At 56.1% G+C, this 22201-nt stretch overlaps 2 protein-coding genes across 9 annotated transcripts in view; both read right to left on the bottom strand.

Moving 5' to 3' along the window:
* Window positions 1-1068: 1068 nt before the first annotated feature.
* Window positions 1069-6528, bottom strand: CACTIN (cactin, spliceosome C complex subunit). Its single transcript, XM_068156426.1, has 10 exons — window positions 6334-6528; window positions 5244-5730; window positions 4593-4688; window positions 3961-4106; window positions 3719-3881; window positions 3475-3592; window positions 3054-3246; window positions 2584-2706; window positions 2209-2477; window positions 1069-1754 (listed from the first exon to the last, which is right to left on the bottom strand). The coding sequence occupies exons 1-10, from the start codon at window positions 6486-6488 to the stop codon at window positions 1264-1266; spliced, it is 2241 nt and encodes a 746-aa protein (XP_068012527.1). The 5' UTR covers window positions 6489-6528; the 3' UTR covers window positions 1069-1263.
* Window positions 6529-6861: 333 nt separating this feature from the next.
* PIP5K1C (phosphatidylinositol-4-phosphate 5-kinase type 1 gamma) overlaps window positions 6862-22201 on the bottom strand; it is a 59773-nt gene continuing 44433 nt past the window's right edge. Inside the window, exons 10-20 of one of the 8 annotated variants that reach the window (XM_068156427.1) lie at window positions 21689-21737; window positions 20665-20749; window positions 19336-19497; window positions 19146-19175; window positions 18115-18256; window positions 17796-17828; window positions 15829-15933; window positions 15438-15570; window positions 13687-13761; window positions 11561-11644; window positions 6862-11122 (exon numbers count right to left, since the gene is read on the bottom strand). In XM_068156427.1, coding sequence (XP_068012528.1) covers window positions 11120-11122; window positions 11561-11644; window positions 13687-13761; window positions 15438-15570; window positions 15829-15933; window positions 17796-17828; window positions 18115-18256; window positions 19146-19175; window positions 19336-19497; window positions 20665-20749; window positions 21689-21737 — 901 coding nt within the window. In that variant the 3' untranslated portion in view covers window positions 6862-11119. The other 7 variants (XM_068156429.1, XM_068156428.1, XM_068156431.1 and 4 more) reach the window with 7 other exon arrangements.

The raw sequence follows: 22201 nt of genomic DNA, 5'->3' as shown, positions 1-22201 counted from the left end.
GGCACCCACATGCAGGGCCAAGGCAGCTGGGGTCTCCTGCCCCCAGACAGGCTGAGGCCCAGCACATGCAGGTGGCAGTGGCAGGCGTGAGAGCCTTCTGAGCATCAGCTCCCACAGCGCTTGCAGGGCAGGACCCTGCCAGCAGTGCTGAGTGACCCTCCTGAGCCACGGGGCAGCTTCTGAGGCCAGGGAGCCCACACACAGCAGGGCTGGCTTTGCCCCAGTGCTGGGGAACCTGTGCAGCCCCCCAGCCGCTCTGCTGGAGGGCAGGACGCAGCAAGACCTGCAGGAAGGAAACAACTTTGCTGCCTTCGTTCAGGGCCAAGATGGAGGTTTCCTGGAGGCTGCACCACCAGTGTTATCCAGGCACCAGCATCTCCTCCTGCCTTCCTCAGCACAGATCAGGGACACCCAGAGGGTTCTGGAGTTAGTGGGAAATAGAGCTGTGCCACACAGCCACCACTTGCAAGGGCCAACACCAGCTTGGCCCTGATGTGCTCCCCACAGCTCCTAAAACCTGCTGAGAGTCACTTGAAACCCTTGGGGACCTCCACCTCACCAGTAAGTGGAGAGTGCAGTGAGAGCTACTTGGGCACAGGGTAGGAGGGAATGAAGGCCATGAGATCTGGATTTTCCCCTGTAAGGAGGTATCTAACCATCTAACCCCTTCTCCTTGCCAGAGGCAGACACCTCACAGCCATTGAACCTTTCCATTCCACAGCCAGGGGCAAGGAAGCTGGTGATGGCCCCAGGCTGGGGAAGCCAGATCCTGGGGGGTACCTTGTTGAGATCTGCAGCAACTGGAGCACTGGGACAGGGCTACCCCTGTGGACCAAAGCATGGCATGGCTCCAGCTGAGGAGTGTCTAGGCAAGACAGGTCTAGCACCAGTGATGGGAGTGTGTGAGAGGGCAAGGGGAGTGCATGGGGCTGGAAGAGGGTTGACAACATGTGGAAATGAGGCGACAGATGGCAGAGGCACAGGGCTGTAGTACTGGCTGGGGATAACAGGCTGGAGAGTTTCATGGTACCAGAGAGCATGAGGTGCCTGTGTGCAGGATCCCCTGGATTAAGCAATCCCTGTTTATTTGCTCCAAAGTCTCAGGGTCCCTCAGGATAAAAGCAAGGACAGAAAACATCCTCAGAAGCAGGCTCTGTGCCAGGCCAGGCCTCAGGGACGCCCATGGGACAGTGCCTGTGGCGGGGGACACGATGCCCCTGCGCACTGCCGGTGCCAGAGGCGCAGAGGGCGCGGGGCAGGCCCTCATCTCCGGTAACGGTAGCGCTTGAAGTGGAACCAGAGCTGGAAGATGCCGTTGGCAAACTGGCAGCGGAAGCCGTGGCGGTGGGAGTACTCCCACTCGCGGTTGACGATCTTGAAGGCGATGTCCTCATAGGGCGGCCCGGCGTGGAAGCGCAGGATGGCGAAGTCTTTGTTGTCCTGGCAGGCCTCCAGGAAGTACTCGGGCGTGGAGCGCTTGTCGATGAGGTCGGGGTAGAAGATGTTGAACTTGTAGCCCTGCACAATCTTGGGGGGCGGGTTGTCGAAGTCGTAGTGAGTCTGGTTGTACTTGTTCCACTCGAAGCCGGTGTGCACGCGGTTGAAGAAGCGCGGCTTGCGCGGCCGGTACTTGTCAGCCCACAGGTAGGCCTTGCCTGTCAGCGGCAGCTCCACGCTGAACTGCGCCTCGTCCGCGCCCATGCCCTCCTTGGCCTTGCGGAAGAAGATGTCGTCGGCGCTCTCGGTGGCGTCACCTGTAGGGAGGAGAGCCGATGCCCATCCTGCAGTGCCGGCCAGGCCTCCCGGGGGAAGGAGCGGCAGACGCTGGGCAGGCGATGCAGAGCTGGATGTGTGCACACTGCCCTGCAGACCCTGGGGAGCTGCACTGGAAAACTCATCCCAAACCCTCTTCCCAGTTGTCTGCAGCCCAAAGAGCTTGGTGGTGAGGCTGGGAGCAGGGAAGGAGCTGCCATAGTGGGGAAGGAACACCAGCAGCCTGAGCCCCAACTCCCTGCTTTTGCCCGGGCCACAGCAGCCTTTGCTGCTTGGGGGCATCCCACTGCCAGGCCAGCTCTGGATGTGTGCTTTGGATCTAGCACATACCCTTGTCCAAGGGCAGTATTCCCCTCCAGCCCTACACCCCGAAGCATGGTGCCTATGCCAGTCTATGAGGTTGGCAGGAGCAGGGCCTGCCCATGTGGCTCCTACCTGTGACCTGCAGCTGCTGGCGTAGAAGGAGCAGCCGATGTGTGTCCTCCTCAGCCTCCAGCACATGGGCATCGAAGGGCAGCTCGTTAGGGCCCAGCAACCGGGGGCTGTACTTCCCTGCATCATAATCGTCCAGGCTCTGCTGGATCAGGTCCTCCTCCATCAGCACAGCTTCTCCCTCTGCCTCTTCTTTGACCTCTGCGTCCTGCTCAGCCTCTGGCTCCGAGGACGGCCCTGGCTGTACCATGATGCTCTCCTCTGGATCCAGCCTGCAAGGAAGAGTGAAGGGAGGAGGACAAGGCAGAATCTTCTTGTCCCAGGTGTCCCTTGGGAGGGGCCCAGGTGGCCGTGCTGCCCAGGGGAAGGACTGCATACCTGTCACTGGGCGAGGCTGGCTCCTGCTTGATGATGGGGAAGAGCGGTTCGCTCTCCACACCCTGCTCCTGCTTCAGCTTGTACAGCTTCTGGCGCAGCACATCCTGGTGCCGCTCCCGCAGCCTGCAAAAGGGACAAGCTGCCAGGCCCCAGCCAGCAGAGCCACCTCACGTCCACACTGCCCAGAGCTGTGATGCCCACAACACTGGGTAGAGCCTGCAGGGTTCCCTATGGTTTTGAGCTGATTAACTCTCTGCTTTGGTTCCTTTTGGAGAACCCACTGTAAACATCACCACTCAAGCAGGGACTGAGTGTCCAACCCTCCTCTTCCCTCAGAAGAGCCAAACACCTCAGAAAACGTCTAAAACCCCTTCAGGACCAACTTCAGGTCTGTACCTCCCCAGCTCTGCTCATGGCAGAGTCTGTGCTGCCTCTTTCCACAGCCCTGGCCAGGGGCAGAGGTCACTCACCTGGCTCGAGCCATGTAAGCCTTCAGCTGCTGCAGGAGGCTCTCCCAGTACCCAATGTCGAGGTTGGGTCCTCCTGCCCGGATCTTGCTCTCAATGCCCTGGTACAGCACCTGCAGCTGGTTGTAGGTCTTGCCCTTGAAGACGGACTGCACGTCGGAGCTGACGGAGGCATTGACGCCGTCCCGGCGCTCCCCTGCATGGACGAGGGGCAGCCAGTTGGCCTCTGAGCACTCGGCAGGCCCTCACCCAGCACTCCTGGGCTGGAGCCCAGCAGATGATGGCTACCAGATCCACAGCCTCCCTCCAAAGCATCCTAGAGAACCCCTTTGAGCCCACGCACACATGGCAGACCCTCCACACTGCTCTTCCCACTGCTCACGCTCTCCTTGACACCCGCACCTGGCTCTGCCCTCCCATTCACCTGGTCCTCCTTTCCCAGAGGCCTCAAGCTTGCGGAGTTTGGCTATCTCATCCTCCGTGATGATGGTCATGTCCCTCCAGAAATCCACATTTTTCCCTTGCTCTAGCTCCATGTAAACCTGCAGGCAAGAGATAAGCATGACATCAAGCAGCTGCTCTGCACCACAGCTGGAGAAGCAGAGCTCAGGGGTAGAAGCACTGAGCTGCTGCTCCTCAGCCAGCTCTAGAGGCAGCAGAGCTGGTACCTGGATGTCTTCCACCAGATCCTCCATGTCAGAGACAGTCAGGCCATTCAGGAAGGTGTAGGGCTCGTGCATCTCCACAGCCAGGTCGTCATCCTCTGCGCTGATATACTTTGCCAGCAGGTCAATAGGCTTTGCCCTCCCATCCCGAATGCGGATCTTGGACCTGGGCGAGAGGGACAATGAATGGCGCCCACTGCCCTCTGCCCCCTGACGGGCCCAGCCCTGCGAAGCCACACACCTACCGCAGCTTGGCCTGCTGCAGGTGGAAGTTGTCCTCCTGCTCCTCCCAGGTTTTGAAGTGCTCTGCCTCTTTCTCCCGCTGCAGCATCTCCAGCTCTTGCTCACGCATCGCCTTCTCCCGCTCCCGCTCCAGGCGCAGCTGCTTCACCTGCCCAGGGCGGAGGAAGACATGAGGCCACTGTGAATGGGGCTCTCATGCAGGATGTGAAGCCATGACCCTGCTCAATGAGCTGCCTTGGCTCCTGCCATCAGCTCAAGGCTCCTGAGGCATCAAGGGCCATGGGGAAGGGGAGCCACTGAGGGCCAGTGGTGCTGGGCTGCATGCTGCTCACTGCCATCCCTTTGGAGGACAGGGGACACAGGCACAACTGAGTGCCTCAGTGCCAGTCTGGCACTTGTGCCTTTTAGCACCTTCTGAGCTGGACTCAGGCATGGAAAAAAACTTTCCTAACTCTTGTTGGAATAACAGATGACAATATACTGTAGCCCATGGGATCCTGCATCCTACAGCTTAGGGGCACCTCCAGTCCAAAAAGCAAGAAGACTTCTAGGTGAGTAACTGGTGAGTGACTGGGAGAACTGGACTGTCCACAAGATTCTCTGTCAGATGGTGGGAGGGCACATCCGAGCCTACCTTCTGCAGCTCCAGGCGATTGTCCTCCTGGATTCGCTTGTTCCTCTCCTTCAGGTCCTTCTCATCCAGATGGCTGATGCCTTTCTTTTCCAGTGCCTGAAACAGAGCAGCCAAGGGAAGCTGTGAAACCCAGTGACCTCTACAGTCCCACACCAGCCAGCAAATGCCACCCAATGCACTTGCTTCTGCTGCTCCAGTGTTCCTCCTGCTGGAGGTCCCCAAATCCCTCAGGTCCTACTCCAGAAGTACTTCAGTGATGCTGAGACTCAGCCCAGGGAGGCTGTCTCACCTGTGGAGTGCTAAGGCACCATCAAACACTGCCAGCATTCAGCCTGCAGCTCCCAGGAGGCCTAGGTCCCTCACCTGCACCCTGTTCCACCTTCTCATCCCACACCCTCGGCTACAGACCTTGCTCTTCAGGACAAAAGAGGTAAAAACTCCACTGAGCTTCCCAGAAACACCCAGATGCTGCCCCAGACAACTGCTTTGCTCTCAGGTGGTTGTTTTCAATCTTTCAGGGGTACAGAGATTCCCTCTTCAAGTAGATTTCCCCAGGAGCCCCATGCTCCTCTGCCCTGTTCTGTGGTGGCCACAGGGGCATGATCTCATTCAAGCAGCTTCCTATAATGTGGAGGTGTGTGGAGAGCTCACCTTGCTCCAAATGAAGGTGCCCAGCAGGTTATTGTCCCCAAAGGGATTGTCGGTGTTGGTGTAACCCATATACTCCTCTCCCCACCCCATCTTCTCCCTCTTCTTCCTCTCCTTGGCTTCCTTCTTGGCCAGCCTGCGAGCCCGTTTCTCCTCAGGTGTCTCCAAAGCTTTCATGAGTGCTGCCTGCTTCTTCTTCTCCTCCTTCAGCCTCAAGCGCTCCTGGAGGCTCAGCTGCTGCCCTGTCTCCTCCCTGCCCTGGGAGCGTGCTGGGGAGGGAGAGCTGATCGAGGACACAGAAGACTTGGAGCCATCTCTCTTCCTCTGCTGCTCTCTGCTCCGAGCTCTCCTCCTGTCTCGCTCACGCTCTGAGCTGGAGCCAGAGGAATGACCTCGGGACCGCGAGCGGTGCTTCTTCTGGCTTCTGTGATGCTGGCTCCTGGTTTTGCTTTTCTTCTTCCATTTCTGTCTCTCATTGCCAGAGTCAGAGCTGATATGGGGAAAAAAGTGGTATTACAGGTGGGAGAGGATGAGTGGCTGCGTGTCAGGCAGCAAATGCCCCAGAGGGGAGAGCACATTTCCTCGCTGCAGATGTGGCAAGCCGAGCCCAAGCTGCAGAGCCCGGAGAGCTCAGGGGCTCTTCATGGTGATGCCTCCCCCCTGTACGACCCGCGTCCCCACAAAGCCCCTGACCGGGCGAGTTTCATGTCGTGGAGAGCGCTTTTCACCCGTCCCTCAGTCCGGGCCTCTTCAAGCCGCTCCTGGTCCCTGCCTGCCCCGGCGGCTGCCCCAGGCGCCTCCCCATGGCACCTCACCAAGGCACCGGAGCGGGCCCCGGCGTCATCGCGGCCGAGCCACGGCGGCAGCCAGAGGGACCTGGCTTGGCTCGCCCGAGCTGCCAGCCGCAGCCGTGCCAGCCGCAGCCGTGCCAGCCGCAGCCGTGCCAGCCGCAGCCGTGCCAGCCGCAGCCGTGCCAGCCGCAGCCGCGCCGGCCTTTCCCCGGGCCTCGGCACACGGCAGCCCGGCTCTTCACCCCCCCCCAGCCCCGGGCCCTCGCAGACGCTCTGCGGCCCGGTCCCCGACCCCGGCTCACCCCGAGCTCGGCTCCCGGCGGCGTCTTCCGCTCCGGCTGCGCCGCCGCCGCTTCTCCCGGCTGCCGGAGCGCTCCCGACCGCGTTCCCTCCGCGGCGAGCGAGACCGCGAGCGAGACCGCGGCCGCCGGGCCGGGCTGCGCGACCCCGCGCCCATGGGCCCCGGCTACGGAAGCGGCTGCGGCCTCGGCTCCGCCCCGGGGGCCTCCGGCAGCGCCCGGCGCGCAGGGCCGCCCGCCCCGCCGCCTGCTCCGATCCGGGTCCCGGTCCCGGTCGCGCCGCACCGGCCCCCCCCAGTCCAGGCGTCCTTGTCTGGGGCCGCTGCTCACGGGGGGGCGGCGGGGCCGGGGCAGCTCCGCAGTGAGGCGCTGGTGGGAGGCATCCCCCGGGGGTTGGAGCGGAGCGCGGCAGCCCCGGCACCGGCGCTGTCGTCATCTCGTCGCCCGACCTCCCCCCCCGCCTTGTTTTTTAACCCCCAAAAGCGGGGCTGGGCGCCGGAAAGAGCCGAGCAGGACAGACAGACAGACACGGCACAGACACAGAATGCTTTATCACAGAGCCGGACACACAGCGGCAATTACAGCTCTCTGGAACAAGGGCCCCCCGAAGCGGGAGGGGAAAAAACCCTCAGGAGAAGGGAGGGAGGGAGGGAGGGAGAGAAGGAGGAGAAGGAGGAGGAGGAGGAGGGAGGGAGGGAGAAAAAAAATAAAGAAAACGCTTATGGCTGAATCCCGACCACCACTCCACCACCTCTCCCCTCACCGCCCCCCCCCCCCCCCAAAAAAAAAACAAAACAACCAAAACCAAACCAAACTAACCAACCAACCAAAACAAAACAAAAAAACAACCCACCAACAAAACCCCAAGGGAAACATGAGAACAGCCCTGGCTTGACATCACATTCCGGCCGCCAGCCCCCCGCGCCCCCCCGCTTCCATACATTCGTTACACAGTGCACGCACAGAGCGGACACGGCAATGAGCAGGATATGAACATCCGAGAGAACATACTGGGGTCTAATATAGACATCAACAGAAAGAGAGCCCTGACACGATCCAGGTCCTGTTTGGGAAGAGCTGGAGCACAGTGGTAGCTGGAAACAGGGATGCGGGGCTGGGTGATGGAGCCACTGCTGCTGTGCCTGTGCCACCCCCGGCAGGACCCGCGAGTGCTCTGGCTCCACTGAACACCTGCCAGAGTGCAGTTTGGGCACATGCGGCCCCAGCTGCTCACCACAGAGCCACCAGCAGTCCAAAGCTAGATCCCCCTCTGCACCAGCTCCTGGGTTTGTTCCTTGCCTCTGCCCTAGGCACGCCTACCTAAAGGAGCTTGATGGCAAGTGGTGAGAGATGCCAATTTTCTTCTCCCAAACCCACACTACAGCCACCTGCAATATGGCAAGAGCCCAAGCCAAAAGCTCACCACCAGCCTCAGCAACAGACAATATTTGGGGCACATCCTGCAGGGCTGAGTGTCCTAGCTGGGATGCTGAAGACAAAGGGAAGCAGGGGCTAATAGAGCTAGGTGGGAACTGGCTGGCTGGCAGGGCTGCTCTGCCTCCTTTCAGTGATGGAGAGCCTGGGGGCTACACCTGGACAGCACTGCTAGCGAGCTGCTGGTGTCCCATGTGAGCTGAAGTGCAGCTGGAGAGACATTCAGATGGAGAACAGGAGATGGTTCTCTTCCCCAGAAAAGGGCTGGTGTGTTTTACTGTGGGAAGACCCAGACCTGCCCTCGGGCTCTGCACATCCTGCAGTGGCAACATTGACAGCACTTAGGAAACGCTCCAGAGCTCCTCGATTCCCTCAGGCTGCATCACAGCGCAGATGTGGGGGCTGAGAGCAAGGTTTAAACTTCAAGGTCTTTTTAGCCTCCACAGGAAATGGTGAGCACTTCTCCAGCTCAGATCTAACTGGACAGCAGGTGACACACAGCAAGGAGCATGTGTCAGCCTGGGAAGGGGCAGTTTCTATTTCAGAATCTCCCCAAAGGAAAGTTTCTCCTGTCCCCCCCATATTGATAAAGTTGCTCTAGGTCCTCTCACATGACCAACCCTCCATTCCAGAGCTGCTTACTCCAAAAGTTTCAGCATTACAGAACTGGGATTGTCTCAGAAAGCCCAAACACCTGAGGAAAGGCATTGCTTGGAATGAACATGCTGCAGAGGTCTGGATTTCCCCACACCTCTTGGGACCAAGCGCAGCTCCAGCTTGCAAAGTTCCTTCACTGAGATACTCCATGAAGGTGGGGCTCAGATGCTCCCTGCACAGAAACTAAGCAGCTTTAGAGACCTCCAAAATGAGGGGAAGAAATAAAAAGTCTCTATCAGTGATGCTTAAACCATCTTAAACAAGATGCTTGGTTTCAGCTGGCTGGGAAGCCCTGACAAGGCTAAACCCAGCAGCCAAGGTGGGCCTCGGGTCTGGCATCCTGAGCCCACCTCCCAGGTTCCTCCAGCACAGTACTCAAGAGCAACATCTGAGGATGCATAAAGGATGTGGCTTCCTCTGGCCTCTCTGTGCACAGTGTCACATTTCTGGAGGGAAAAACCCCAAAGGCTGTATCCTGAGCCTTCTCAAGCCCCTTGCTTCCAGCCCAGGGGCAGGTTGGTCTGCAGGGACTGCACTCCTGCATCCAACCCCTGACCTCCCTGCAGCACTGCCCACTGCAGCCTGTGGAGCCTGGGTGGGCTCCCTGCCTACTGCTGGGGGCTGTCATGGAGCAATGGCACCAGCTGAGTGAAGGAGCTGTCAAGCAGCCAAAGGGGATTATTTGGTAAATACATGAATAAATCTAATAGCAGCAGCTTGCAAGATCCCCAGCCCGTGCTCGAGAGCAGCACACATCCCAGCCTTCAGCATCTGCAGGTGAGGGCTTGGGGAGTCTGGATTCTGTACTAGGCAAGAGAATTCATGATGATACTCACCAAGGATCCTAACAGCACATCACAGAGGGGAAGAGCTTCCCACTAGCTCAGTTACCTGCTGAGACCTGAGTTAACCCATCCTGAGTGCTGCTGTGAAGAGAGACTGGGGTGACTGAGCACTGAGAGAAGGGTCCCCACTTCTCTACAAGGAATCCCAAGGACATTCTGAAGATTGTAATGAGAACAAAGACTTTGATCCTTTCACATGTGAGGCCCATAAAGCACAGGAATTAACACCTGGGCTCCCCCTGCTCTGAAGGGTTTCCTTTCTTTCTCTGGGAGACAAGGATGGGATTGCTGGAGTTCAAGACAATGCTGTGCTGCACGTCCTGCTGACAGATGGATGAGCCTAGGCTGAAGACTACCCCATGATACCAAATCCTCTTGCCTCAAGCCTGCAGCCCTCTAGAAGCAAACTGAGAGATCCAAAGCAGTGATTGCCCATAGCAGATGTTCCCACAGGCAACATCCCAGTCACCCAGCTGTCTGTCCAACAGTCTGAACACAGCACAGCCTGGAACCATCAGATGGCAAAGGCAGGCTTCTGTGTCTGCCTCGAGCATGTGCAGCCATGCACACACTTCCCTGGCTGCCCTGAGGTACAGTGGACAGGTGGAAACCCGATGTTCGTGACCCCCAGTCCTGGGCAGCTGGACACACCGATGATCATGCGAGGTGCAGAGTGGCTCCCCTGGGGTGCACAGCAGGGTCCCCGGGGCTGCACAGCTCTCCTCTGTCTGTGCCCCTGTGCCCGTGGCGGGCGGTGCAACTCCCGAAGCCTGGACTCCAAGTGCAGCAGGAGGGGCGAGCAGCAGCGCAGCAGGTGGTGAAGGCAGGAACCATCACGTCTGGAGGAGAGCCGAGGCGCCTGCGGGGAGCGAGGTGACCGCCTCACTGTCGCCAGGAGTCGTTTGCCTCCCCCGCACAGGAACACAGACCAGGAGTCGTCCCTTGGGATCTCTGGATCCAAGAAAACCAGCACGGCTGCTTCGGACCGCTGGAAGCTGGGATCAGCTCTGCTCAGTGGCCTTTAATACACTGCATTTACATAGCACCTTTCATCCCGGGGTTTCAACGCTTCAAAGAGAAGTGGGCTCTGCACACCCATTAGCACGGGGGGGAAACGGAGGCACGGAGTGGTTAAGCGACTTGCCTTGGGTCACTTGGGCATAAACCGTGGCAGAGTCCGGACAGCCTCCAACCTCCGTCAGACCGGTCAGACCGGGCTGCTGCCGCAACGCAGCCGCTCCGGCCCCCGCCCTCCCTCCCCAGCAGCGTGCTCTTACCAATTCTTGAGTGACATCTCCCTCTCCTTTCTGATGCACAAACACGTGACAACCAAAGGAGAAAAAAACAACAACAAAAAAAAAACATTAAAAAAGAAGGGAGGAAAATAAAATAAACTAAAATGAAATGAAATTTTAAAAGTGCAGTAAACTAAACTTTTTTTTTTTTTAAAAAAAGCACTTTTGTGCTGTCTCTGTGCAAAGATAAAAGAAATAAATACATGATTTAAAAAAAAAAAAAAAGAAGAGAAATCAAAAAGGTTCACAGTATCACACATGGATAGGTAGCTACGGTAGTGCACATCTGGAAAACACTGTTACTGCCCAGGGCTCTGTACCCAGGCCCTGGCAGCTGAGGGTGCTTTCATTGCTGCCCACATCTGGGGTTGAGTAGAAATTAGAGGGTGATAGTTTTGCTCCGTTCTGAAATGCAGTGCCTGGGATCCCGCAGTGCAGCAGTACTGGTGTCAGCAAGCTCTTCCCCATCCCACTGGAACGGCTGCATTAACGAAAAGGGAACACGTCGACCTGCAGAGGGAATCGCTGCTCTCTGGGGCTTCTGTGTCTGCATAGAGATTACTGCAAGAGGCAGAGAAACCAGAGTCAGCACCGAGGCACCCGCCCTGCCCCGTCGGCTCCGAGCCCAGCCAGCTCCCCACAGCCACGACAAGCACTAAGAGAGAAGGTTGCTTGTGCTGCATCCTGCAGGCATGGCAACACGACTGAAGAGCCTCAGCTACGCACAGAGCTCACTGCACCAAGGACTTCGGAACAAGCCACAACCCCTGCTGCACAGCCCGCGGCTCTGCCGGCACAGATCTCACCTGCTGCCGGCACAGATCTCACCTGCTGCCGCAGAGCTGCTCCGAGGCACGGCAGGGCTCCGCCGCAGCCGTGCAGCAGCCCCACGCCGCGCAGAGGTCACAGCGGCTCCCTCTGCAAGCTGCCCCTGCGGAGCGAGCGGCAGCTCTGCCCTCGACCCACCGGGCACCCGGCTCCCGTTCCCTGGGCACTTACTGTATCGCTCTCCTCATCGGAGACAGAGTGGAGCTGGGCGCTATAGTGGAGCGGGGAGTAAACCCAACTCCTCTCATCTGTCGGCTGCCAGAGTGGCCAGAGACGGCGGGGAGAATGCAAGGAGAGCAGCAGCAGAGCAGGGAGCAAAGGAGAGAAGAGGAAAAAATAAAAGGAGAAAATAAAAAGAGCAGGAAACAACACAGTAAGAACAGCTGTTCACCTGGATGGAGAGAACCAAGCTCAGTGCCAGGTCTGGGCAGAGAAGCATTCCTCATCCTCAGTACATACCTGCTCCCTGCTGACATGGGACCCTGCTCCAGCTGCAGTGGGGGAGGGCACAACCTTTCTTCTTGCAGGGACAGATTTTTTAGCTTTTCAGATGCTAGGGGAACCTCAGCTCCCTGCCACAGCCTCACCCTAGCTCCAAAGAAACATGGCAAGTGACTCATGCACAGGCACTGACAGAACTCTGTCCCTGCTCCCAGCTCTGAGCCCTGTGTACAGTACAAGCTGGCACCTCTGGTGCCCAGGGGCTTTTACACTAAAACAAATTTGGTTTGCTGTGTGTTCCCCTTTCCCTGCAGGCCAAGCATGGGTTAAACATGGTGGATGGTGGCCACAGAAAGGAAACAGTTACCACTGAGAGTCTGGGGAGACAGTGGGGTGATGGGAACAAGAACAACAAGGGAAGCAAAGCACAACCGGACCTTGGAAAGAAGGAGGGGAAGAGGGATAGGCATTGAGGGAGCTGGGCACCATAGCACGAGATGCCCAGGCAGATTCAAGGGCTGGTGTCTGCTTCTAGTGTTCCCAAGGGGTATCCCACATCCACTGCAAAGAGGCAGTGTTGGCTCCAGGGGTCAAACCCCTGCCCCTTTGACTCAGGCTAGGGGTTGCAAAGGAAGAGGAATGGAGCTGGATACTTGGAAGAAGCCTGGGAGAGTTCCTAGCCCAGGCCCATGTACAGTGTTGGTGTACATGGAACTACAAGAAGCCAGAGGAGCTTTGAAGCACTGGGCTCCACATGCTGAACCCCATCAGTAATTGCAGCTGCATTAGCAGAGAAGGAAGGATGAGAAACTCCTGCCTGGAGCTTCTTACAGGGCTCTGCTAGAGGCACAGGAAAGCTCAACACTGCATGAAGTCTGCCCCACATCCTGTTTTTCATCCATCCCGAATGAACCACATGCTCCAGCCAAGCTCTTTCAGAGCCTTTTAGGAGCTCAGATGCATGAAGGGAGCTGCAAATCCAGCACAGAGATAAAGGAGCATCCGGTGCTTGGTGTTAACCCTCTTGGTGCTGGGGCAGCCAAGTCCAGCTGGAGGAGGTGCAGTACTTTTGTCATGCCATCAGCCAAGGCCAGGAGCACATTCCTGGCCTGCTTCCTCATGCACCCTGCCTGATACCCTCTCCACCACAAAGGCAGGCACTGGGAGGGCTATGCTGGACAAATGCTTGTATGGAGGCTCTAACACCACTGCCATTACTCTCTGAGGACATCAGCTCTCCCAAAACCTGAGAACTGACATGCTAAAAATCCACAGCAGTTCAAGCCCCTAAATGCTCAACAACCTCCCTGCATCTTTAGGGCAGGAAAACCCTCCGAGCTCCCAGAAAGCTGCTGTAAGGAGACAACACCTGTCAAGAGGGGCTGGAGAGCAGGAACCATGCCTAACCCAGCAGCAGCTCCTACCTCACTGGGCTTTATGAGCTGCTCACAGCCCAACCACAAGCCTAGAAAGTTTGATTTGCAACTGGATTTTTAGCATCTTAATAGTCTCTTCTGAAACCCACCTAGTTTCCTGGGGCCAAGAGAGCTGAGCCTAACATTATCTACAAGGGCTCAGGTGTCTCTCTGGCCAGGTCTGGTACAAGGGCTGTGACAGTGCAGCCCACCTCATGGCAGCAGCTGTGTCACCAGCCTGCAGAAAAGCAGGGTGGAGCAGGGTGTCCTTCAGGATCCTACAGGGAGATCCACCTGTGTACAACAGCTTCCCCAGTTTCTGCTGGGCTGGTTCCTAATGGCCACACAGTCCAAAGCCACAGCAGAGTAGGGAGTGGAGTGCTGGCCCCAGTGTTTCAAAGCTGCAGCTCTGCTCCCCTACATGCCAGGGTGTTCACTTACAATCCCCGAGGAATGCGAGGTGGTTCGGAGTCTGCGCAGGCGGGGAGAGTAAATCCAGTACCTCCCATCTGTGAACTGGTTCGCCCCAGGGCAAGTGAAGTGAGAAAGGAAACAGAGGAGAAAAGGATGATGTGAAAGAGAGGATGAAAGAGAAAGCAAAGAACAAATGGTTGGGCAACTCCAGGCCTGAAGGGATCAGCGGGCAGGAAAGCCGTGCGTGGGAAGAGCAGCACCCATGCCCTGCCAGTCTCTGCGGTCTGATTCCCTACTGGGTGAGCCGGAGGAGAAAGTCTTCCCCTTCCAGCACCACACTTCCACAGACCAGACCCTGGGACTTGACAAATCCTCCTCTGCACACAGCATCCCTTCACTGACCACCGCCCCTGGAGCACTCCTGCGAGAGAGTGGCTGCGGTCCAAGCCCTGCTGCGCTCCGGTGCAGCCTGACTTGAGCTCCAGCTCAGGTTGCCGAGAGCACCATGGGAACCCAAATCAGCTTTTCCCTTCATCCCAGCAGTGACAAACACTCCACAGCACACACAACACACATTTAATGCAAAACTCAAGGACTCAGATGAAGTATGAAATGCTGATGAGCAGTCAGTCATGCTCTGTGAGCACACTTTGTACAGATTTCCTCTGGATAGACAGGGGCCCCTCAAGTGAGGGGCCCAGGGACAGAGAGGAAGAGGAGCTGACCCTTGCTAGAAGACACTTGCCAGTGGAGCAGGCAGTTATCTGCAGGCAGCTTGCACGCAGCTGCCATCCACAGGCAAAGAAAGAGCAGCAGTGTTAGAGGGAGCTGTTGGCATTTGAACAGCATGCACCAAACAGAGCAGCTCTCAAAATGGAGCAGAGTCCTTCCAGCTCCCACAAGCCTCAGAGTGACTCGGCAACGAATGAGCAGCTCTGCTGCAGAGACACAAGCACAGGGAAAGGCAAACGTTGCCATTTTGGGGTTGGCCTGAAGGAGCTCATCACAAGGGCTCAGCTCATCTTCATCACCATATAACTGACAGCAACAAGGTGGAGCAGGGAGGAGCTGGGCATCTCTTTTAATGGAAAGGTTCTAGTGCCCAGGCATGGGATCTGACTTCTCAGCCCCTCAGCTCTGCTCTGGGAATCCATGGGGCTGGTACATGTTGCTAAAAAGTCTTCTCCAGTCTGCAGAAGCTGCTCAGACATTGCAAGAGGTAACTGAGGAAACACAGCACCAGGCTCCACGGCACTCTGCTGCCAACCAGCAACCACCTCACTTACTCCCTGTCTTGGCACTAGTTTTCCACTGCATCACCTAATGCATCTGCCTGCAGGGGAAGGAAAAGTCAGAGTTCACCAGAGCCCAAGGTCAGCCCCACTACAACCACCTCCCTTCTGGCACTACACTACTGTAGCAGGTTTGTGTTCAGGAAAGCAGCTGGGGGAGCCACTCAGCCACCCCTGCATTCCCCCAGGCTTGTCCTGGCAGTGGCCTAGATAAGCCCTTTGGTGCTTGGGAGTAGAACAGCACACCTATGGCTACATCTGCAGCAGAAGTGCCACCCATCTGAGCCCCAGGAGATGCTGTTTTGAGTCCTCTGAAGGTTAATCCAGCTCCCTGCATTCAAAAACCCATCCAGCATGGAGCTCAGCACGCAGACAGTGTGGGGCAGACACTGCCTGCAGCTGCACCTGATTGAAATCAAGGCTCTTACAGCCCTGTCCAACCTTTCCCACCACACCCCAGTGGGCCAGGCCAGGAAGGTATCTTACAAAGTATATGTCTGTGACTGGCACATCATCTTCATCTGAGGCCTGGCTGGCTGGTTCCGAGGCCTGGCTGGCTGTCTCCACCTCTACTGTAGCTGTGGACGTTGCAATGGCACAGGCTGAAGAAGCTGCCTCTCTAGAGGGGGGAAGAAATGACAAAGTCCAGTCAGTGGGTTCAGAAATAAAGCAAGCAGGGCTGTACTATTTGTTACAGAGGAGCTAAAGGTGCTCCACTGCTGTGCTCAGGCAGGCCAGGTCAGCAGTACCAGCAGTGTCTGCTGGAGCACCTGTGTCTTCAGGGAAGCTGGTGCCCCATGAGGTCAGCCTCCAGCACAAGTTGCCACAGACCACATGACACCAGGTAAGGCTCAGCAAAGCTGCCTGAGACACTCACTCTTTGTCATCTTCTGCAGGAGCTACGATCTCAACATCACACTTGGGCTCCAGCTCGACACTGATCTGCTGAAGCTCCTCCTCAATCCGCACCTCCTCGTGTGACCTGGAAACCAGAGACAGGCCAAGGGGCTCAGTCAGACAGTGGCTGTGCACAAAGCTCAATTTTAGGGCAGCCTGAATCAGTCCTGAGTCAGCTCAGCTTCTTGCACCAAAACCTCCCACAGCAGTGAGCTGTGCTGGTGCCCCTGCCTGCGGTGCCTGCTGCCAGCATCACTGAGCTCCTGGCACAGACTGAGCTGCTCATCTCAGCTCCAAGGGAGCCATCAGACCTCTCAGGATTGAGGATGTGGGTAACTGAAACTCCCAGGCAAAAGTCATTCCTGTCAGACTGCAGTGCTCAGACTAATGAGGTGGGAAAAGGGGACAAGAGAAAAGGGATTAATTAGCCAGTGCTGCAGAAAAGATGGGCAGAGGTAAATGTAATGCAGGAAGAAAGAGAATTAGTCTCCAGGGAAGACCTGCATCCAGAGCTAGCCTGGTCTGATCTATCAACTGCACAAGGGCCAAAGCCTCCAACCTCTTCCAAGACTCCCAGTGCACCAAAGGTGCTCAAGCACACACAAGGACTCACATGAGATTTATCTGTACGCTCAGGAGCTGCTGGTGACAATTTCCATTTAATACCTCATGCTCTCAGAGTAATTGCTTGCACTGGCAGGGCTGGCTCCACACTCCTCATGGAAAGGAGGAGCAGGAGCCTGCCAAGCTGAGGGCACAGGCTGGGGAAGGGTTCCTGGGCAGGGCTGTCCTGCTCTGCGTCGGCCCTGGGGAAGGAGCTGAAGCCAGCAGGTGGCACTCGGATCCAGCTCGCTGCTGCTTCCTCACAGGGGTGGATCTCAGAAACCCAGAGGGAATTTCCCAGCAGATTAGAATAATCAGAAGTGTGACACATTCTTAAGCAAATTGGATAAGGTCTTTTTCATTTCAGCTCAGGAATGTAAATTCAGGTTTTCATAACTGTTCTTGCACTGGCTTTCACCAGGGGATCACAGAGTGCTCTACAAATAGGCAGGTCCCTGGCTCCCCTGTAAAGGGCACCCTGAGGCACCAGCAGCAGCAATGAAGAAACCAGGCAAGAGCCCCAAAGGTGGTCACAGCTGTTTCTATCAGCAAATCTGTAACAGACAGACTTCTGTCCAAGAGGCTGAGCTCCCTGTGTAGTCCAGGGGCAGTTGCTTTGATTCACCTGACCTGTTTCTGGATGAGCAGCCACATCCTACAGCAACTGGCCCCAGCAGGCACCAAGGATGAAGTCACTGCACCTGCCAATAGGTTCCACCACTGTGGCCTGAGTTTAAGTCTCCAGTTTTGACAGGTCCAGCAGTTCCTCTGGCTATAGCACACCCTAGGATGGGGGTCTGATGTGTTTCAATGTCTGTGCCTATGACACTCAACAAGATGCCCCAGAAAGCCAGTGCAGAGTCAGCAGCCAACACAGGGTGCCCCCAGCACAGGCAGTGGAGTTGCTTTCACTGGTGCACAAGTAAGCAATGAGCACATGAGGGAAACTCTAAATGCAGCAGAGGAGTTTTGTTCTACCTTGCCCTTGGCTCCCCTCTCACTACAAGAGGGGAAAACCCCCTCAGAGAACACTGAAAGATCTTCCTCTGGGGACCAAGAGTGCTCAGTGCCTCACAAAGTCAGAGCCCTTCCCATGTGGCACAGGGCAGGGCTGCTCCTGCTTGGCTCTCGTGCTGGTTGGGTAGGTCACTGTGGACAGCTTGGCTGGACCCTTTCTGATCAAATATCAGGGCTAACAGTTACGATTCCTCACAAATCACTGAGGGATCTGCTGGTGAGGAAAGTTCTGTGTATGCAAAGGGGATGCAGCAGTCACAGGAAGCAGCAGACTGCATGGGGACGAAGGAGAGGTCTGTGTGCAGCAGCAGAGGAGCCAGGACTCACCTGCCATCCTGCCCCGAGGACTGTGTGCGCCTCCTGCAGGAAGAAACCAGAGTCTGAGAGGGATTGAAGGCACCAGTCCTGCACTGCTCCCAAGCCCAGCTGCCCATCCCATCAGCAAGATGCTCTACTTCACAGCTGACACTTCTCCCAGCAATAATTAATCTCATCAAAACTGTGTCTGCTTGCTCCCAGGAGAGATTTAATTAAAATTGGCCATTAGCATTCCCAGGCAGAGAGCAGCTGCTGAGATCTGCAGCACCAACAGGAGTGGCAGCAGCTGCTGGGCTCCAGTGGGAGCAGGGCTGGGTGCTGTCCTCACCTGTACCTGGGCTGCTCAGAGGTCTCTGAGGGAGATCGCTCGGGAACAGAGAGAGATGTGGACGACAGCGTGGTGGCTATGGAGGCTGTGGTAGCTTCCTCAAAGGACGGAGGAGTGCAGGGCAGCAGGTCTGGCCTGCCTGCTGGCCCCAAGATGGGGGAAGGAGAGATGCAGGAAGAAAAAGATGAGTAGGTCAAACACCAACACCTCACCTACAGCAGCTCTGGGTGAGGCTGTTCAACCTGCATGCCCTGGTCACTTCAAATCACAAACAGGTAAGAACACTGCAACAGGTTACCCAGGGAGGTGGTTGAGGCCCCATCCCTAGAGATATTCAAGGTGAGGCTCAACAGGGCTTTAAGCAACCTGATCTGGTGGAGGATGTCCCTGCTGATGGCAGTGGGGGTTGGATGGATGACCTTTGGAGGTCCCTTCCAACTCAGACCATTCTATGATTCTAAATTCATAAACGAAACAGCTTCTCCCAAGGTATCCTCCTCTGCAGGCAGCCAGTAAGCACCAGACAGATGCTGAAGGAAACATGCTGCCAATGAAGCCAGCCTACTGGTAACCCCAGCTGGATTAAAGGCTTGGATCACCAGAGATAAACAGCCCAGTGAATTAGGAGATGAATCCAGTGCTCACTGCTTTGGACAGGTATAAATCTAACCCCCATGCACTTGAGGAACCTGCCCTTCACCACTCCTCTGTAAATCCAGCCCAGGTGAAAGTGATGAAAAGGCAGCACAGAACCAGGCCACTGGTCTGGTTTACAATCTCCCAACTGTCCAAACACTGCCATCAGAGTCCTGCAGCTCCCAGCCCTCCTCCTTTTTGTTTTTTTAAATGGTGGAAAATTCACCTCTTGGATTGCTTTTGGGCTGTGCCTGCTGGTGTCAGCTGGCAGTGCAGCAAGTCACCATTTGTACTGCAGAACTATACAAAAAAGGGATTCTGTCTTCTTCAACGCAGAGATGTAGCTCCCCCAGCCAACTAACTGCTACTGCCATGACAAAACAACACACTCTTACCTTCTCCCCTGCCCTGGTTAAGTTTAGCACCTGCAAAGCACAGCAAGACAAGCAGTGAAGAGCTGCTCACCAAGGACAGCGGTCAGTGGGGCACAGCAGGGAACTTAACGAGGACAGGGGAGGATCCTAAGGAACTGCTAGGAAAGAGAGGATGTCCACACAGCTTTCAGCCACCAAACCAGGCCCTCACCTTCATCATCAAGCGTGGGGTAGCTCCTGGCTGCACGGAGGTCATACTGCGTGTCGTCCTTCTCGGAAGGGAGCTGGCTGGCAGAAAAGGCAGCCATGGGCCCAGCTGTCTTGACAGCTAGCAAGGCACTGCGCCCCTTCTTTGAGGGAGAGGACTTCAGAGCTGGGTGAGAAGAGTGAAAGAAGATGAAACTATCACCATCAACTACTGTCACACCAAAGGCTCTTTTTCCTTCACAGGGAGAGGCCTTTGCCCTCTGACACCCACACAGCTGCTCCACAAGTGCCACCTCCCACAGGCTGAGCCTGAGCCAGGCTGCAGGGAGAGCTCCTGGGTGGGAGTCTGAGCAGATGTCGTGGGTTAAGATGAATATTTGCTGTTGTTACTCAAAACCAGCCTCAAAATGAAAGTGCTGGCTGGAGCCAAGCATTATGGAGCTTGCAGTCAGATTGTAACATGAGGCTTCCCGTTCTGGTTGCTGCTTCTGGGTTCTGAGTTTTGGTTCCAGCTCTTCCACTGGGATGGCAGCGGGACAGGGAGGGATGGGGGAGCAACCTGACCTAGTGTGAGGTGTCCCTGCCCAGGGCAGGCAGGTTGGAATTGGATGATCACAGTATCACAGTATAACTAAGGTTGGAAGAGACCTTGAGGATCATCAAGTCCAACCTATCAACACAGACCCCATGACCAGACCATGGCACCAAGTGCCACGTCCAATCCCCTCTTGAACACCTCCAGGGACGGTGACTCCACCACCTCCCTGGGCAGCACATTCCAGTGACGAACAACTCACTCGGTGAAGAACTTTCTCCTCACCTCGAGTCTAAACCTCCCCAGGCACAGCTTGAGACTGTGTCCTCTTGTTCTGGTGCTGGTTGCCTGGGGAAGAGACCAAGCCCTTCCCGGCTACAACCTCCTTTCAGGTAGTTGTAGAGGGCAATGAGGTCTCCCCTGAGCCTTCTCTTCTCCAGGCTAAACAACCCCAGCTCCCTCAGCCTCTCCTCACAGGGCTGTGCTCAAGGCCTCTCCCCAGCCTTGTTGCCCTTCTCTGGACACGTTCAAGTGTTTCGATGTCCTTCTTAAACTGAGGGGCCCAGAACTGGACACAGTGCTCAAGGTGCAGCCTAACCAATGCAAGGGATCCTTGAGGTCCCTTCCAGTCCTGACAATTCTGTGACTCTATGAGCCTGAGGGCCTTGCAGCTCCCCAGCTTTGCTCTGTGTTACAGTGGAAGTCTGCTCAGACTCCAGCCCCGAACCTCTCTGAGTGGTGTGAAGCAGCAGGGCTGAGGCAGCCTGGGCTCCCAGCGCTGTGGGGCTGGGTACTCACAGGAGTTCTTTCGGAACACTGTGTTGGTCATGAATTTGAAGAATCTCTCTGCATAAAAGCTGGGTCTGTGTACTGACACCGTGTCCTGCAAAGGCAAGAAGCAACTGTTTCACTTTGAAACGCTCCCTCAGGGCAGAATTTCTCTAACCACCAAACGCAGTCTTTTTTATTCCGACATTTAGTGCTGATGGAGTCCTAAAATGGAAAAGCTTAAGTGAAATGATCTGATTAATGCTATAAATAAGCCTGAAGCATTGCCTTTGATTTGCCTGCACTTGGTGATACTCTTGCTGGAATTTGATAATGGATTTTGCTGATTTTAGCCCTTTGGAGGCTGCCTGCAGTTTTCAAACACTGCCTGATTGAACACAGGAAATTTCTCCTGGCTTTGTCAGCTGACATTCAAAGCACACCTGGGCACCCCTGCACACAAGACCAAGACCAGAACTCAGCCAAAGGTCTCCATTTGCACTTTTTGTTTAGAATAATAAAGCTGAAGCTGTCTCTGATGTTTTGACTGTGCTGCTGTGACCTGGCACCTACACATTTCACTTGCCTGACTATTTAAGGGCAATGCTGAAAAATGGTTTCCACATCCAAGGCTGCTCTTTCACAAACATGCACCTGGCTGCTGCAGGAGACAGGACAGCAGGGAAGCACTGGGATGGATTTATTACCAGACAGCTTCCTGGAGTGGAGACCCAGCCAGTCAGCAAGGAGAGCACAGGGCTCCGGCACACATACAAATGCAGGCATCTTGTGTGCAGCCCCTGGCATCACAGGAGGAGGAGAATGACAGATGGGAGCAGAGGAGGAAAGCTAAACATGTGAGGAGGTGGAGTGAGCAAGAAAACCTGACTGGGAATCAGTGGTGCTACACTGCTGTGGAGGCACAAGAGGCAAGAGCTCAGCCTTTCATCAGTTCAGGCACCACAGGCCAGGTAACCATCACCAACCAGCAGACACAGCCAAGGCAGGCAACCCTGCACGGGCCTGGACAGCTCCTGCCTCTGCAGGCACTCACCCCATCATGGACAAGGGCCTTCCAGGTATGTTCTAGCTTCTTGATGAACCTAATTCCACAGGGGAAAAGAAGAGAAAGAGAGATTCAGGCAGGTACTCTGCTCTGTGCTTTCCCAACCTGCACAGGAGTGATCACTGAGCTGCTGAGGATTCCTCCTTCCTCCACCAGAGGCTGGCTGAGCACACCAGCACCTCTGCCATCAGGTCAGGACTGCCTGGCAACCCTACAGGGAAGGAGGAGCTGGGCTGGAAGAGGAACTGAAAGCCACCTTCCATGGGTACATCCTGGACACAGAGATGGGAAACTTCTTTATGCTCAGCTTGTATCCTAGAGAGGTGGCCGAGTGCCAACAGCTGTTCTAAGGTCAAGACAGAAGTCCCAGCCCAGCGCACGCATCGACAGACAGCTTTATGCAGCCTGCATATTCATTACCAAACTCCTCAGAGAGGAGAAAACCTTCCTGCTTCCATTCAGCATTAAAATAGAAGTTAACACCCTTCAGGAACAGAGAAG

This window comes from Melanerpes formicivorus, unplaced genomic scaffold (assembly GCF_026170545.1).
Source record: "Melanerpes formicivorus ecotype bairdi unplaced genomic scaffold, bMelFor1.0.p_v2 SCAF_34, whole genome shotgun sequence".
NCBI lineage: Eukaryota > Metazoa > Chordata > Aves > Piciformes > Picidae > Melanerpes > Melanerpes formicivorus.
Note: the sequence above shows the minus strand (reverse complement) of the source record. Positions and strands in the feature narration are given on the sequence as shown.

Coding starts and splice junctions, on each gene's coding strand:
- CACTIN (XM_068156426.1), bottom strand. CDS start 6,488: ATGGGCGCGGGGTCGCGCAGCCCGGCCCGGCGGCCGCGGTCTCGCTCG. Junction 4,107..4,592: donor ATCGCCTGGAGCTGCAGAAG/GTAGGCTCGGAT, acceptor CGCCCTGGGCAG/GTGAAGCAGCTGCGCCTGGA. Junction 3,593..3,718: donor ATCTGGTGGAAGACATCCAG/GTACCAGCTCTG, acceptor TCTTGCCTGCAG/GTTTACATGGAGCTAGAGCA.